Source organism: Anarhichas minor, unplaced genomic scaffold (assembly GCF_050575085.1).
Source record: "Anarhichas minor isolate MPS153535 unplaced genomic scaffold, ASM5057508v1 ptg000026l, whole genome shotgun sequence".
Classification (NCBI taxonomy): Eukaryota; Metazoa; Chordata; class Actinopteri; order Perciformes; family Anarhichadidae; genus Anarhichas; species Anarhichas minor.
The window spans coordinates 14,659,182-14,673,017 of NW_027466472.1; the positions used below are offsets into that span (position 1 = coordinate 14,659,182).

Consider the following 13,836-nt stretch of genomic DNA (forward strand, 5'->3'; position numbering starts at 1 on the left):
CATCCAGCAACTGGATTAACTAACAACTGCACCTCAGGAGACCCATCTGTTAAACTCCTGAAGTTTGCAGACGACACAACGGCCATTGGCTTCTTCAGGGACGGTGATGAGTCTGCGTACAGACAGGAGGTTGAACAGCTGGTCCTCTGGTGTGGTCAGAACAACCTGGAGCTAAACAAGCTCAAAACTGTGGAGATGACAGTGGACTTCAGGAGGAGCCCCCCCAACACTGCTCCCTCTCACCATACTCAACAGCGCTGTGTCTGCTGTGGAGACCTTCAGGTTTCTGGGATCCACAATCTCCCAGGACCCAAAGTGGACCCCCAACCTCAACACTATCCCAGACAAGGCCCAGCAGAGGTTGTACTTCCTGCGCCAGCTCAGGAAGCTCAACCTGCCTCAGGAGCTGCTGATTCAGTTTTACTCCGCTATCATCCAGTCTGTTCTCTGCACTTCTTTTGCTGTCTGGTTTGGAACGACCACCGAACAGGACAGGAACAGACTACAACGGACTGTCAGGTCTGCAGAGAGAATCATTGGTGCCAGTCTGCCCTTCATCCAGGACTTGAACGTCTCCAGAGTCAGGAAACGGACAGCAAACAATACTGCAGACTCATTACACCCTGGACACAACCAGTTCCAACTCCTCCCGTCTGGTCGGCGCTACAGAGCACTGTACGCCAAAACCACCAGACAGAAACAATTTCCGCTTCCGCTGGCCGTCACTCTCATAAACAATTAATCAGACATACTGCACTATTACCTCCATTTCATTGTCATTGTTGTTATGTTTTATGTTCATATATATACTTTTGTATATATATTTATATTGTAGATAGTAGTTAAATGTCTATGCTTACCTCTGTTCTACTTTGTTGTCCTTGTTTTTTATGTATTGTTTATTTCTGTGTATGCACGTTGAGGGCAATGGAAAAACCAGAGTCACATTCCTTGTATGCCTAGCATACATGGCCAATAACACTGGTTCTGGTTCTGGTTCTCAACAGGGTCCCTCTAAAGGATCACATGAGAAATCTAAGGGGTTGTGAGATAGATAATGAGAGAGAAAAAGTACATTACATTTTTTTGCAAATCTGTGCATTAGGATACCTGGATTATTTGACCTCTTGATCAGTTATTTAAATAAAAACCATCTGAGAAGTTAAGAGGGGAAACAACTCAAACACTAAACACTGACTTATAGTAGAAAGAAGAGTATAGTCACAAGCCAAACAGGTTGGAAGGGTTAGGGTCTTCTTTCTGTGTAAACATGTTTTAAAGTTCAACAACTTCAACAACAATGAAACACAGTTGAGGAAGGATGGAGAAGAAATGTTGGACTAAAAAGATCAACATTGAAAGACCCCCACTTGATTGGACCGACCCAGGATAATGAAGCTTTATGTTATTTCTACTTTTAGGAGTAGGACTGTATTTTGTCGCCCATCTCTTACAACAAAGCCAGGTTAGAAAATGATCTCTTGACAGCCAGTGGGGACAGGAGAAACAATTACAGTAACCAAGATTCATCCCACGGTACATACACAGTCAGTGGCTGCTTTATTATTACTAAAATATGATGTGATTAGGCAACATGATGTTATTTGTATTGAGTATTCGAATTGAATTATTTGATGATAAGGAGGCAGATGTCAGTGAAAAGAAGCTTAGAGCGCCCTCTATTGTCGACATATTTAACTGACGGACAGGAAACGGATTTTTTCTCTTCACTCATCCCCCCTTCATTACATGACAAGCGCATGCAGACAAGTATGGCAATATTACATGTTTATAAATAGTAACATTCTGATGTAACAAACGGTGGTAATAGAGAAGTATGAATGGTCATACATAAATAATGAATAAGCGGAATAAAAGCAAAGGGAAACAATAAAAGGTCAACGAGATAAATGTCCAATTTGTTAGACAGACAGGCAGACAGACAAATAGACGGACAGACAGACAGACAGATAGATAGATAGATAGACAGATAGATAGATAGATAGATAGATAGATAGATAGATAGATAGACAGATAGATAGATAGATAGATTTTTTTTTCCTTTCCTAATTTCCGATTATTCCTCATTTCCTCCAGCAGGGGACCGAGCAGAGAAAAATCTGGGAGGAAAGAAAAATAAATCCAGGGATCTGAGTCAGCAGCAACAGCGGCTTCAGTCTGCTTCTCCTCCTCAACTTCCGTGGATCGATTTCAGCTCCGATCACCGCACAATCAACACTTTAACGGTGATCACTGAATATGCATGAGTCTACATAACAATAGGAGGCAAACTGTGGGAAGTAAGAGACCAAGCCGAGACACAGAAGAGAAGAGTCTGTCTCGATGAGGTAACGTTAACTTCTTTTGCAGCTCAAACACGCTGCTTTTAAAACTTTAATTTGGTCATGTGTGTGTAACTTTAACCTAACGTTATATCTTTCTTAACGTGTGACTTTACAGAGTTAATAAAATACTTAACTTGGTGTTTGGATGTAAAATAGAGTTTTAAAGTTTCAGTTTTGTGGTGGACCAAACCAAACTCTTCTTCTTCTTCTTCTTCTTCTTTACCAGAAGCTTTGATGAGCAAGAGGATTAAAACAGATCTGACCAGTAAGTGGATCAACACTGATTACAGTTGTCTGGCTCTGCATGTGGTCGTGTTGCTATACATTGGATAACAGATATTTGCTCTCACTACAGTTTATTGTTTGACTGCCTGGCTCTCTCTTTATTTCCAGTGAGCTGAAGTCTTTGGAGGGATATAGTCTATGCTCTGGTTGCCTGGCAAAGTTAAACAAATAGAAAGATGGCAGGAAGAGAACATGAGCTATCCCAAATGTAATATGAACTAATACAAAGATGTCAGGCTTTTTCTTTGTGCTGTTTGAAAATAACATTTTAAATAGAAGATATTGTCCCACAGGAAGATTTTTTTTTTGTTGCAGCAAGGCCATATAGAAAACAAATTAAAACAGTAATAACACTATTGGAGGTATATTGAGAGTAGAGCAGCATTTAATGATTATTTTTATTATCGATTAATCTGTCGACTGTTTTTCTGATTGATTTTTTTAGTCTGTAACATTTTTGCAGAATCGAAAGGGATGTCTTCAAATTCTGAGATAGAAAATATTCATTTTTCTATCAAAGAAGACTCAGAAAACCTGTTAGTATTCACATTTGAGATGCCGAACCAGTGAATTTTGGGGGAGTTGCTTAATTTTTTGTCAATCGATTAATCATAATCAGATTTAGAAGTAACATTTTAAGTATAATGTAGTGAGTAATCTAATGGTTACTCTTCTTAGTGCAACATAGACACACAGGCAGACAGACCAACAGATGCTGCACAGAATGCTCAGTGTTTATCTGTCTATAAAGTGTCAAACAATAGTACAAAAAACGATGCTGATCACGTTTCCCAGAGCCCAGCGCGATGCATTCAAATGTCTTTTTACGTAAACCATTTGTCAATTAATCGATTAGTCAACCGACAGAGAAGCAGCAAATCCTCCTATTTGAAAGAACATTTGTTTGTTTTTGTTTCATTACAAGCTTCATGTAACATCTTGTAAGTTTTACTTCCAGTAGCAAAAGTAAAAGTTAGCACCAGGTCTGATGTTTGGGCCTAAAATTCATACCCTGCAGTTTAAACATAATGAAGAAACAGATTTAACTTGTTAAATTATTTCTCTCTCTGTCCAGCTCACCACGTGTCTCTCTACTAAACATTTACCGCAAAGCTTCATGTCCCTCCGAGTTTCAGCCATGAGTGTTCTTCCTCCTGTCCGAAAGGACCGTATCATTGCTCAGCTCCCTCAGGTAAAGTCATGTACTAATATGATCGCCTATAGCTGTCCGCTATCCCTCCAAAACAGCCTCATACATTCCTCTGCCTCTCTTGTAGTATTTCAGCAAAGAGGCAGCCTTCCACACTCAGAAGGATTTCAACAATAAAGTGAAGACGGCCTGTCAGGAGCAGCGTACCGGCACTGTGGGGTGAGTGCAGCAGCCTGATGATGCTGGAAGTGATGTTTTTGTGGCACTTATTTACATGTTGCTTCTTCTTTCATTCTTCTCAGCAGATTTAAAATCTCTAAGGTCATTGTTGTGGGTGACCTGGCTGTGGGGAAAACCTGTCTGATTAATAGGTAAGCTCAAACACTGTCACTGTTGCAGTTCTGGGAATAAATAACTCAAACAAGAAATAACTCAGAGGACACGTACCACCTTCAAGGGAGCACAGTCTACATAGTTTGTTATTCTATTGTCAAAAGTGTAGAGAAAATCTGCATTCAAATTCATACTGTAATAGACAGTGGTGGAAGGTAACCAAATATATTTACTCAAGTACTTAAGTACAATTTTGAATATTTCAATTGCTATTTATTTATACAAGATTTCTACTCCACTACATTTTCAGAGAGAACTATTGAACTTGTTACTCCACTACATTTATCTGGCAGCTGGAGTTACTAGTTTATGTTTAACAAAACACATGATCAATTGATAAAATATGATACTGCACTATAAACATAACTATCCAACAGTATATAAAGTAGTTAAAATGTGTCCCACCGCCACCAGCTGTAACATTTAACTGCTGCTAACAAGCTTCAGTAATAATATATCAAGACTATGATATACTGTATGTAATATAATATAACTCTGGAAGGCCCAAGAAATACTTTAAATTTAGGCATCTAGTGGTGAGGTTGTAGATTGCATCCAACTGAATACCCCTCCGCCCATCCCTCCCTTTCCCAACGCGTCGGAGAACTACGGTGGCCTTCAGGTAACGTAAAAACGAGAAAAGCTTGCGCAAGAGCCAGTGTTTGATTTGTCCGTTCTGGGCTACTGTAGAAACATGGCAGTGCAACACGGCGGACTCCATGAAGAGGACCCACTCCCTATGTAGATATAAACAGCTCATTCTAAGCTAACAAGATTTTTACGTTTTCAGATTTTGCAAAGATGCTTTTGATAAAAACTACAAGGCGACGATCGGTGTTGACTTTGAGATGGAGCGCTTTGAAGTGATGGGTGTTCCTTTCAGCCTTCAGCTGTAAGCCAAATTTCTTCATCACTACTACACACGCATGAATAGAAAAAACTTTGTAAACTCAGTCTGTCTGATTTGACATTGCTTAAATGTCCGTCCCTATTTTTACAGCTGGGACACTGCAGGCCAAGAGAGGTTCAAGTGCATTGCCTCTACGTACTACAGAGGAGCCCAGGGTGAGAGATTTCTGTGCTTTAGGGCAGCAACCTTATAAGAAATGTATTAAAGACTCTCCTCTTTCCATGAAAACAATGCCAGGGGAGAAAAGGAAGCTGTGTATACGTAACATTACTGGAATTTGTGTGTTAAAACGGTTAATTCATGTATGATTTTCTCTTCTTCCAGTTGTGATCATCGCGTTTGATGTAAATGACGTTGCCTCTTTGGGCCATGTGAGGTAAGCTTATTCATGATGAGCAGATTGTTGGGCAGTTTTTCACCCCAGCTGGGGGACTTCATCTTGTCTCGTTCTTTCTGCAGACAGTGGCTCGAAGACTCCCTGAAAGAGAACGACCCCACTGCTGTTCAGCTGTTCCTTGTTGGCACGAAGAAAGACCTGAGCGTACGTCCGCTTACTGTTTGAAGTGGACATGCCTGTGAACGTTTCTGTGTGTTCTGCTGCAGTCAAATGTGAATTGTTTGGACTACAACTCAAAGCGTTTGTGTCCCGGACTCAAAGCTCAGTAATGTATTTGCCTCTGATAGAGGCTGAAACGATGCATTTAGACATTTCTAAAACATTACAAACTTTATTTAAGCTGTGGTCTTCTATTTCAAGAAGTTTACATTTTGAAATGTGTTCTCTTATTTTACTCTGTGTTTTACAAGAGATTTGCTATTTTGTTTTTGTCTGTTTGGACAATGCTGTGGCTTTTGCAACAAATTAGATTACTGGATTATGTAATTTACCTCTTTCTTATTTCAAGAGTACTTCTCTTGTCCATGAGTGATTTCTTTGCAGTAGAATAAATGTGACAGAGAACTGAATATATTTGGATTTTAGACCGTTAGTCGGCCAAAACAAGCAATTTTTAATTTGTTCTACCATTTTATAGACTAAACAATTGATCGATTAAGGAAGAAAGTAATTGTCAGATTAATCGGTAATGAAAATAACTTGGCCGTCTCTGGTTTTTTTCAACAGTCTCCTGCACAGTATTCTCAGATCGAACAAGATGCCCTCAAAATAGCACAAGAGATCAGAGCAGAGTACTGGGCTGTGTCGTCGCTGACAGGTGAGTGTTTGGATTGAATACAGTAACGTGACTCAGAGTCCCTAAGGTGCGGTCAGAAAAGAGGAAGGGGTATATCTTTCATTTTTGCAGAAGGGAGTGTACTCTGATTTCTTTGGGGGGGAAGCAGTGGAGAGTTTTTAGTTTTTCGATGCCCCAGATTTATGTTTCAATTAATTATCTTGTGAGATTTACTCTCAAAAGATTGAATAGTTACGTCAAAAGCATGTCTTTGGTATTCAGCATTGATCGTAGCTGTTTGCCATTTGCAGAGGACACCAATCGTGTCCCTAAGTGATCAATATTTCCTCCGTGCTGTAGGGGAAAACGTCAAAGAGTTTTTCTTTCGAGTTGCATCGTTGGCCTTTGAGAACAACGTTCTTGCCGAGTTGGAGAAAACTGGGCCGAGGCAGATTGGGGGCGTCGTCAGTGAGTATCTAAACTAACTCTGCCATCATAAAAAAAAACTTCACATTTGTCTCAGTTTTAACCTCCTGCTATTCAATTGTTCCAGGAATTAACAGCACTTCAAACAATGTGTCCGCTTCATCAAAGAAGAAGCAGCCAAACTGCTGTCAGTAAGAATGGCAGCAGAAGTTTAAAGTCAAAGGTACAGACTGAGAATGAGGGAAAAGACTGGAGGTATTTCTGTGGTCAAGGCAGGAGGAGGGATGCTGGAGTTCTACTTCCTGACATGTTTGAGTTCAGTTTTTCCTGGCCTAGAAAGAGTTTTCCTCTGTGGGATGTGGATTCTTGTGGTGTTGCTCAGTTTAACTTGTCTGAAGTTACAGAGTGACTCAGCAATTATACTCAAAATGACTGTTCTGTTACTGCAGAGATGCCAAAGAGTGACTGTGGATGCTTTTAACATGGCGTATGTGTGGATGCTTAAATATTCAGTCTCGCTGCTGTATTTTGTTTAACAATTAGGATTTTTCTTCACAACATTCTGGTTTACAAAGTCGGTTGTTTTAAATGGCAGTTTTTACTTGGTACTTAACCTCTTTTCATGATATATTTTACATGTAATAAAATATATGTATAAAACAAACACCTTTCAATGTGTTATTTAGTTGACATCACAGTATATCTTGTCTTATTTTAAGGAAACAGGAATTCCACTGTATTTCTTAAAAAATAAACATATGCTGATAAACTTTCTTGACCATCTCAGTCAGCAAACGGCACTATTCCCCTTTTCTTCTTCACTGAAGTTGAAGCTGTTGAAGGAATCAAGATACTTCTGGTCAATTTGGCTCTGGAGCTCTTCAGGGATGCAGTGAGAGAATTTGTAATTTTCTTTAATCCACTTTCCTCCTTCAGTGTTCTCGATGGCCACGGCTGCTACACCTGCAGGAAAGTGTGATACTTTTACATTTTAAAATGTTATATTATTCTATGATATTTGATTTATGTTATACATTTTAACCAGTGGTGGAAAAAGTATTCAGATATTTTACGTAGTACTAGTAGAAATAGTTAAGTAAAAGTCCTGCTTTTAAAATCATACTCAAGTGAAAGTACAAAAGTATTAGCATTAAAAATATACTTGAAGTACCAACAGTAAAAGCATTCATTTTGCAGAATGGCTCATGTCAGAATCATATATATTACTGGATCATAATTATTGATGCATTAATGTGTTGCTTTAATATTGCAGCTAATTTGTTATCTTTAAATATTGTTGCTAATCTAACTACAACAATATATTTCATTTGTTTGAAATATTGTTGTATTAATAATTAAGCCTGCAAAAGTAACTAAAATAACAAAACAAATATAGTGAAGTATATGATATTTCTCTTTGATGTTGGAGATGTAGTGGAAGAATAAAGTAGCATAAAATAGAAATACACAAGTAAACTACAGTACAGCAACAACACAATTGTATTTAAGTACAGTACTTGGGTAATTGTACTTGGTTACATTCCACCAGTGATTATACGGTACCCATCTTGACTGACCTACAACAGTGGCTCCGAGCCTCTCCACCAGCTGGATTGCAGCCTTCATAGTGCCTCCAGTCTCTATCCATTGGTCCACTAACAGCAGCCTCATACCTGCAGAAAGGACAGACATCAAATCACCTTACGTTTTCGAGAGGACATGGGAAACATGATTATAAATAGAACTTAGATAAGGTTAAAAAGTAAAAATGAATAGTGTATCCAATGCAAAATACAAAGCAAATAACAACACAAATAATACATTGTTATATAAAACGATCCGGTGTATACATGTCCAGATGTCGAAATGTAAATATGCACAAAAAAGAATCAAGTAAATAATTCAAACATTAACATTGATCTCTCTGTTTATGGTCTACTCATCCACCAAAGGACTAGCCTGAACTGTAAAGCTAAATGGAACAAATAATAATAATAATAGTAATTACTAAATAAATAGCTAAATCTCTAATAACAGTTTTCCAAAAAGTTCCTGGCAGCAACAAAAAAAAAAATTACATTTATGGAAATAATCTTTGATGGATTAAAAATGAATAAAAGAGATTGACCCTCATAATAACTGATGTGACGTCAATGTGAATATTAAACATGTTGACGTTTCTTTAACACTAGAGGGTGCTGTGTCACGGGGAATAAATAGACATTATGTTGAGTAGACCTGGCTGAATAAGTACCTTTTTTCTAATCAATTAAACATTTTTCAATTTATAGTTGGTGGTTGCAGCTTTGATACTTTTCTATGTCATATATACTGAAGAATTAAATATATGTTGATTGGATAAAACATTGGGGTGTAATATTATGGATTTTAATAATAATCAACCAATTAATTAATTAATTAAGAAAACTCTTCAAGGTCATCATCAAATCTTTGTGTTTAAATCCTGCTTATAATCTAAATTTAACATATAAATACAGCTTGGCATTGAAGCTTTCTCTCATTCTCACCACGCCTAAAACAGCTCTTACAGTACAGTGTTGGTGGCAGATGATGATCTATAAGTAATCACTCAACCCATGTATGACTTTTTGCATAGAAATGATCCAATTACAAGACTGAATATTTACAAAAGACACACATAACAGGTCTAAACTGACTGATATCCTTGTCAGCAAGGGTGGTCTTTTTTTAAATATATATTTTAAGACGTAGCTGTTACAACCCTTAGGTGTCCAAAGATCATCAAGAGAAATAACTGACATGTTTAAAGGGTAAAAAAATAAGTATGATTAACCTGGTTTTAGCACATCCAGTCTTACTTCCATAGTCTTTTCTCTGCCTGAGTAGTCTGTGTAGTTTTGATTTTGGGTTGCGACACACAAGTGTCCTGCTTTTCGAATGGCCAGATAACCTTTTCCGAAGGTGGCAGCAACAGATGCACCTGAAAAATATTTTTCAGAAACATTCATCCACAATGACGTGTGTGGCTAACCTGCAGTGCAAATTGAAAATTATAATGCCATGAGCAGTGAGTCCTCAAAGAATCTAAATTTAGTACCTTGAGTCAGGTGTTAGGTTTCCTGACCTCCTAGCAGAGCAACTATAGATCTTAAAATAAGTGTGGGACACCAAGTGTCTCTCTAGCTCTCAATCTACATTTACTTTCCTCCTTTATAGTGAATCGGTGTGTTTTCATACCAAGAATGAATCCCATTGCATCTATCCCGGCAACCAGATCAATAGTGTCGCTGTGGAAAGGACTGAGAATGTCTTTGACGCAGTCTGCAAGAGCCTGAATGAAGACAGTAAATGCACAAAATGCAGAATTTGCACACACAGCTTGTATTTTTTCTGTTATAAATGAGTTGTATGCAGTGTTCAATGAGAAAGGAAACAGTATAGACAGCACAGAGTAACTAGAAATACCCCCCACCATACCTGGGAGTTGCAGTAGAGTTTCGATGGGTCCAGCCAGGCAAACGATGGTCCTTTTGTGTTGGGCGCCATCAGAGAAAGGTACCATCCTTTATGTCTTTCTGCAGGAGCGGCCAACACTTCCATTTGACAAACAACACTTCACGTCTGTGCAGTTAGAGGGAGAAACTGGGGTGAATGAAGTGGACTGTGAATGAGAAAGCGACCTTTCTCCGGTTCCAGTGGGAGGAATGGTGGGTGAGGAGGGGGCTGTTAACATGTTGAAATTACTTACTTATTCGTGGTGCAGTCTGGGTTAGGGTTAGGGTTAAGGTTAGGGTTAGGGTTAGGTTAGGAAGACCAGTCTCAGACTTTTCAACTATTGTAGAAGAAACTAGTGTTATTTTAATCTGATATTGTCTTTGTGTATCCTGATTAAGTGCCTGCTTTGACAGTAATCTCTGTGTTGAGACATCCGGTCAACATTGATTGTTAGACTTCCCTTATTAGACCTAGTGCTGCCGCTGGCCAACATGTAGCATTAGCATGGTGGAATTAGCAAGATGGCTGACTAGCCAGCTTGCTAATTCCACCATGCTAAAATGCTACACTGGTTCCAGAAAATGAGCCGTACAAAGTCGTGGGAAGAGACTTCGACGGAACGCCTGCTAGCTTTTTTGGTACAATCTCTGTTGAGGCTCCAAGCGAGCTGAGCCAATACTAGAAGGTGGAGTGGAGTTAAAATACTGCAGACCACTGACTGCTCAGAGAAAATCGTCATCAGCGCAAACCCGCAGCACAAACACAAACTCGCCATTTTAGAGTAGTCAAGGTACCATCGTAAGTGACCACAGTTAGTTTTTATTAACTCAGCAAAGGTAGAGTGGTCTGTCACAGCAAAGGATTGAGAAACCAGAGAGACCAATGACAATGGTCTGACAATGATTAATTGTTCCCCTCATGCATGTTTCAGGTGTTCTGAATCACCAGAGGATTGATGTCAAAATATACTCAGCTTGCGATCATGTTCACAGCTGAAGCAACAGAACCCATTACCTTACAGTATACATTTCCCAGTTCTCAGACTAGAAAGGTTATTGCAGTTATTAAATAAACTGATCTGGAATTTCATCCCAGTCTTTTGCAACAGAGTTCAAGCTGAGCTAAGGACAGAGAGTTCACCTTTCTGCCATCAATGACTTTCCCACAGTTTTTGTCTCATGTGTATCAGGAAATAAATTAACTTGAATTAAACTAGATGCACACATGCATTCTTTTCTTTTGCACATTGTTTGCACACTAACAAGATTTACAAGGTAATACAACTGAGTAGATATTCACATGTTAACAAGTCTTTCTGTGTGAGTGCTGTATGAGCTCATGCCGATGAGTTTATCTTGTTTGGCCACCCGGGGGCAGCATAAACAAGCCGCAATACAACACTGGCAGAGAATATTATGACTTTTATGAGGAACTTTCACTTTGTGTGGATTTTGGCGGTCCCTGTTGACAAAAGTGTTTCCGAGCACCAGCATGTAAATTTCTCATTTTATTGCAGTAAGGGTCTGGTAGTCTGCCCCACACAGTCCTGGTTCTGGTCCGTGCCTTCCTTCCCTCCAGCGGGCCCAGCAATATGGCCTGGGCCTCCAGCAACGTGGTGACAATGTCACCTGTGGAGCATTTGGGTGGACTGACCCTTTAACACACTCATTGAACTTTCTGTACATTTAACTTAAATTAATTTAGGCTAGCTTCAACAGAGTTTTAAGCCAAACCTTCCTGTTTTTAGCTGTGAATTTTTTTTTTGGGGCAACAACTACTTTGGACAGATGCAAGATAAGAAAATTACACATATTTACAATTTGACACAATGCTCTATTTCACATTTCTCACACAGTTTAATGTTGTGGCCATTTATCATATTGTTCTTTATAACTTGCATCACTTAAACCTGAACATATGCAGCCGAGGCCACCCGGACTTATTTAAACCCAAATAATAAATGTTATCATATCGAAAATATTTTCATGTCAGACTTGCTGTAGTGTCATCCTGATCTCACCACCTAACCCCCTTCCCACGAAAACAATACCAAGGCTGGGACTCTGGCCTTGGTGGATGTCTCAGTGGACAGAGGAGGAGAAGGACATCTGCGAAGGGGGGGGGGGGGGGGGGACTCTGTTAAACTATTCTTTGTTGTTAGACCTCTGAACCATCTCTGGGGAAAGAGCTCTAGTGTCTGTTCAATAAATATATTTTTGATATGTTATGAGTTTTCTCGTCACGGTTATTTCTCACAGGGAGGTTAAAAAGATTAATTTCCACCACATTTAACACAGGTGATATTATACTGGGCCCATGCCTTTTCTCCTCAACTGCTATTCTGCTCAATCCCTGGTTTGTATGTGCTGTCTGTTTGGGGAGCCATGTTTGCACAGTTTCACTGTGTTGTCCTGCTGCTTTCAAGTGTCACCTTTTTGTTTCACTGTGCGCTGCTCTCCACATGAACTCCAAGTTATCAGCCTCATTTTTTTCCATTCCACCCCTGCAGTGATCACTTTAATTCACAAGAACCCCGCCCCCCCTCCTCCCTCCACCCTCAAGATCTGGTCGAATGTTGCCTCTGGTGATTTTACATCATTTCTCTCCGCCTTCCAACAATCCGATTTCAGTGCCTTGAGTAGGCTGGATCTCCGCCTCTAGAGCTCTGTGTAAGACCAGCCATGTGACAACACACTCGGCTGATTAAACCCAACCTGACAAGAGGTTTTTCTTTTCTTTGGGAACAGTCACTTGTTCAGCGATGCAGAGGAATTTGCTGTGTATCGTTTTCTGAACTCACACGTGATTTTAAAGAGAAATGTCAAAGATATTTCAAATGCAAGCCACCATAGGTCAGACACAGATCTACAAAACAAACCATGCATGAAACATATTTCCTGATAATATAAAGTGAAGCAACACTGCAGCTGCTGATACAAAATTAATTGAATGAATTAATAAATATTATCATTATTGAGTTATGCACATGCTATACCCACCCAACACGATGCAATGGGCCAGATCCAGAATGCTGCATGTTATCAAATGTTATCATGATGAAATCAGTAAACAAATAATAGTTTTTAGTGATACATAACAACAAAGAAGATATGGGGTAAACACAAAAGCAATATCACCAAGAGGCATTTGAAGTACTAATTCTGGTATATGTCGGCTGACATGTAGCCAAATACTCAGGATACCGTGATACCACACGGCCAGTTGATGCTTCCGTTATTTTAACGAGATCAGTTTGAATCCAACCATCAGCTGAGACTCTTATGGGCTGCTGAGGCCCCTCAGTCAGTGTGGTTTGCGTGCGACCGCGCCAACATTTCTCCACATTCCACAATGAAAGAGTTTTGTCCTACATTGTGATTTAGGTCATCACCAATTCAGTGCCTGTTTTGTGGCATTTGAAAGATGTCCAATCTCCTGGGTTGGCACAATCACCCCATGCCAGTTACCATGGAAAGCGGGGGTAAGCTAGAACCTCCTCCATGCGTGTTCCCAAAGTAAATCTCCACTTTCTGGGGGGTTGAGCTGTGGGGGTTGGGAGGTAACTCTAGGTCATGTCTCTGTGCAGTGAAAGGTGCTGGGGGTTCATGCTCTGTACACACCCACAAATTAACCCTCTGCTACTGCACGTTGAAATACAGTGTAACATACTGTATCTAC

General features: G+C 39.6%; 2 protein-coding genes across 2 annotated transcripts; one reads left to right on the top strand and one right to left on the bottom strand.

Annotated features, from left to right (window-relative positions):
- The first annotated feature begins 3,747 nt into the window (after positions 1–3,747).
- Positions 3,748–6,876, top strand: LOC142959561 (ras-related protein Rab-34-like). Its single transcript, XM_076100888.1, has 10 exons — positions 3,748–3,822; positions 3,908–3,999; positions 4,083–4,151; positions 4,964–5,065; positions 5,174–5,238; positions 5,408–5,459; positions 5,543–5,624; positions 6,207–6,297; positions 6,616–6,723; positions 6,809–6,876. Exons 1-10 carry the CDS (start codon positions 3,748–3,750, stop codon positions 6,874–6,876), a joined length of 804 nt encoding a protein of 267 aa, XP_075957003.1.
- A 592-nt stretch (positions 6,877–7,468) lies between these two features.
- LOC142959413 (adenine phosphoribosyltransferase) lies at positions 7,469–10,266 on the bottom strand. The gene is made up of 5 exons (XM_076100664.1): positions 10,141–10,266; positions 9,901–9,994; positions 9,497–9,643; positions 8,259–8,354; positions 7,469–7,644 (listed from the first exon to the last, which is right to left on the bottom strand). The coding sequence occupies exons 1-5, from the start codon at positions 10,261–10,263 to the stop codon at positions 7,469–7,471; spliced, it is 636 nt and encodes a 211-aa protein (XP_075956779.1). The 5' UTR covers positions 10,264–10,266.
- Positions 10,267–13,836: the final 3,570 nt, after the last annotated feature.

Coding starts and splice junctions, on each gene's coding strand:
- LOC142959561 (XM_076100888.1), top strand. CDS start 3,748: ATGTCCCTCCGAGTTTCAGCCATGAGTGTTCTTCCTCCTGTCCGAAAG. Junction 5,066..5,173: donor GTTCCTTTCAGCCTTCAGCT/GTAAGCCAAATT, acceptor CTATTTTTACAG/CTGGGACACTGCAGGCCAAG. Junction 6,724..6,808: donor GCAGATTGGGGGCGTCGTCA/GTGAGTATCTAA, acceptor CAATTGTTCCAG/GAATTAACAGCACTTCAAAC.
- LOC142959413 (XM_076100664.1), bottom strand. CDS start 10,263: ATGGAAGTGTTGGCCGCTCCTGCAGAAAGACATAAAGGATGGTACCTT. Junction 8,355..9,496: donor ACTGGATGTGCTAAAACCAG/GTTAATCATACT, acceptor TCCTTTCTGCAG/GTATGAGGCTGCTGTTAGTG. Junction 7,645..8,258: donor GCTCGGAGCCACTGTTGTAG/GTCAGTCAAGAT, acceptor ACTTTCCTGCAG/GTGTAGCAGCCGTGGCCATC.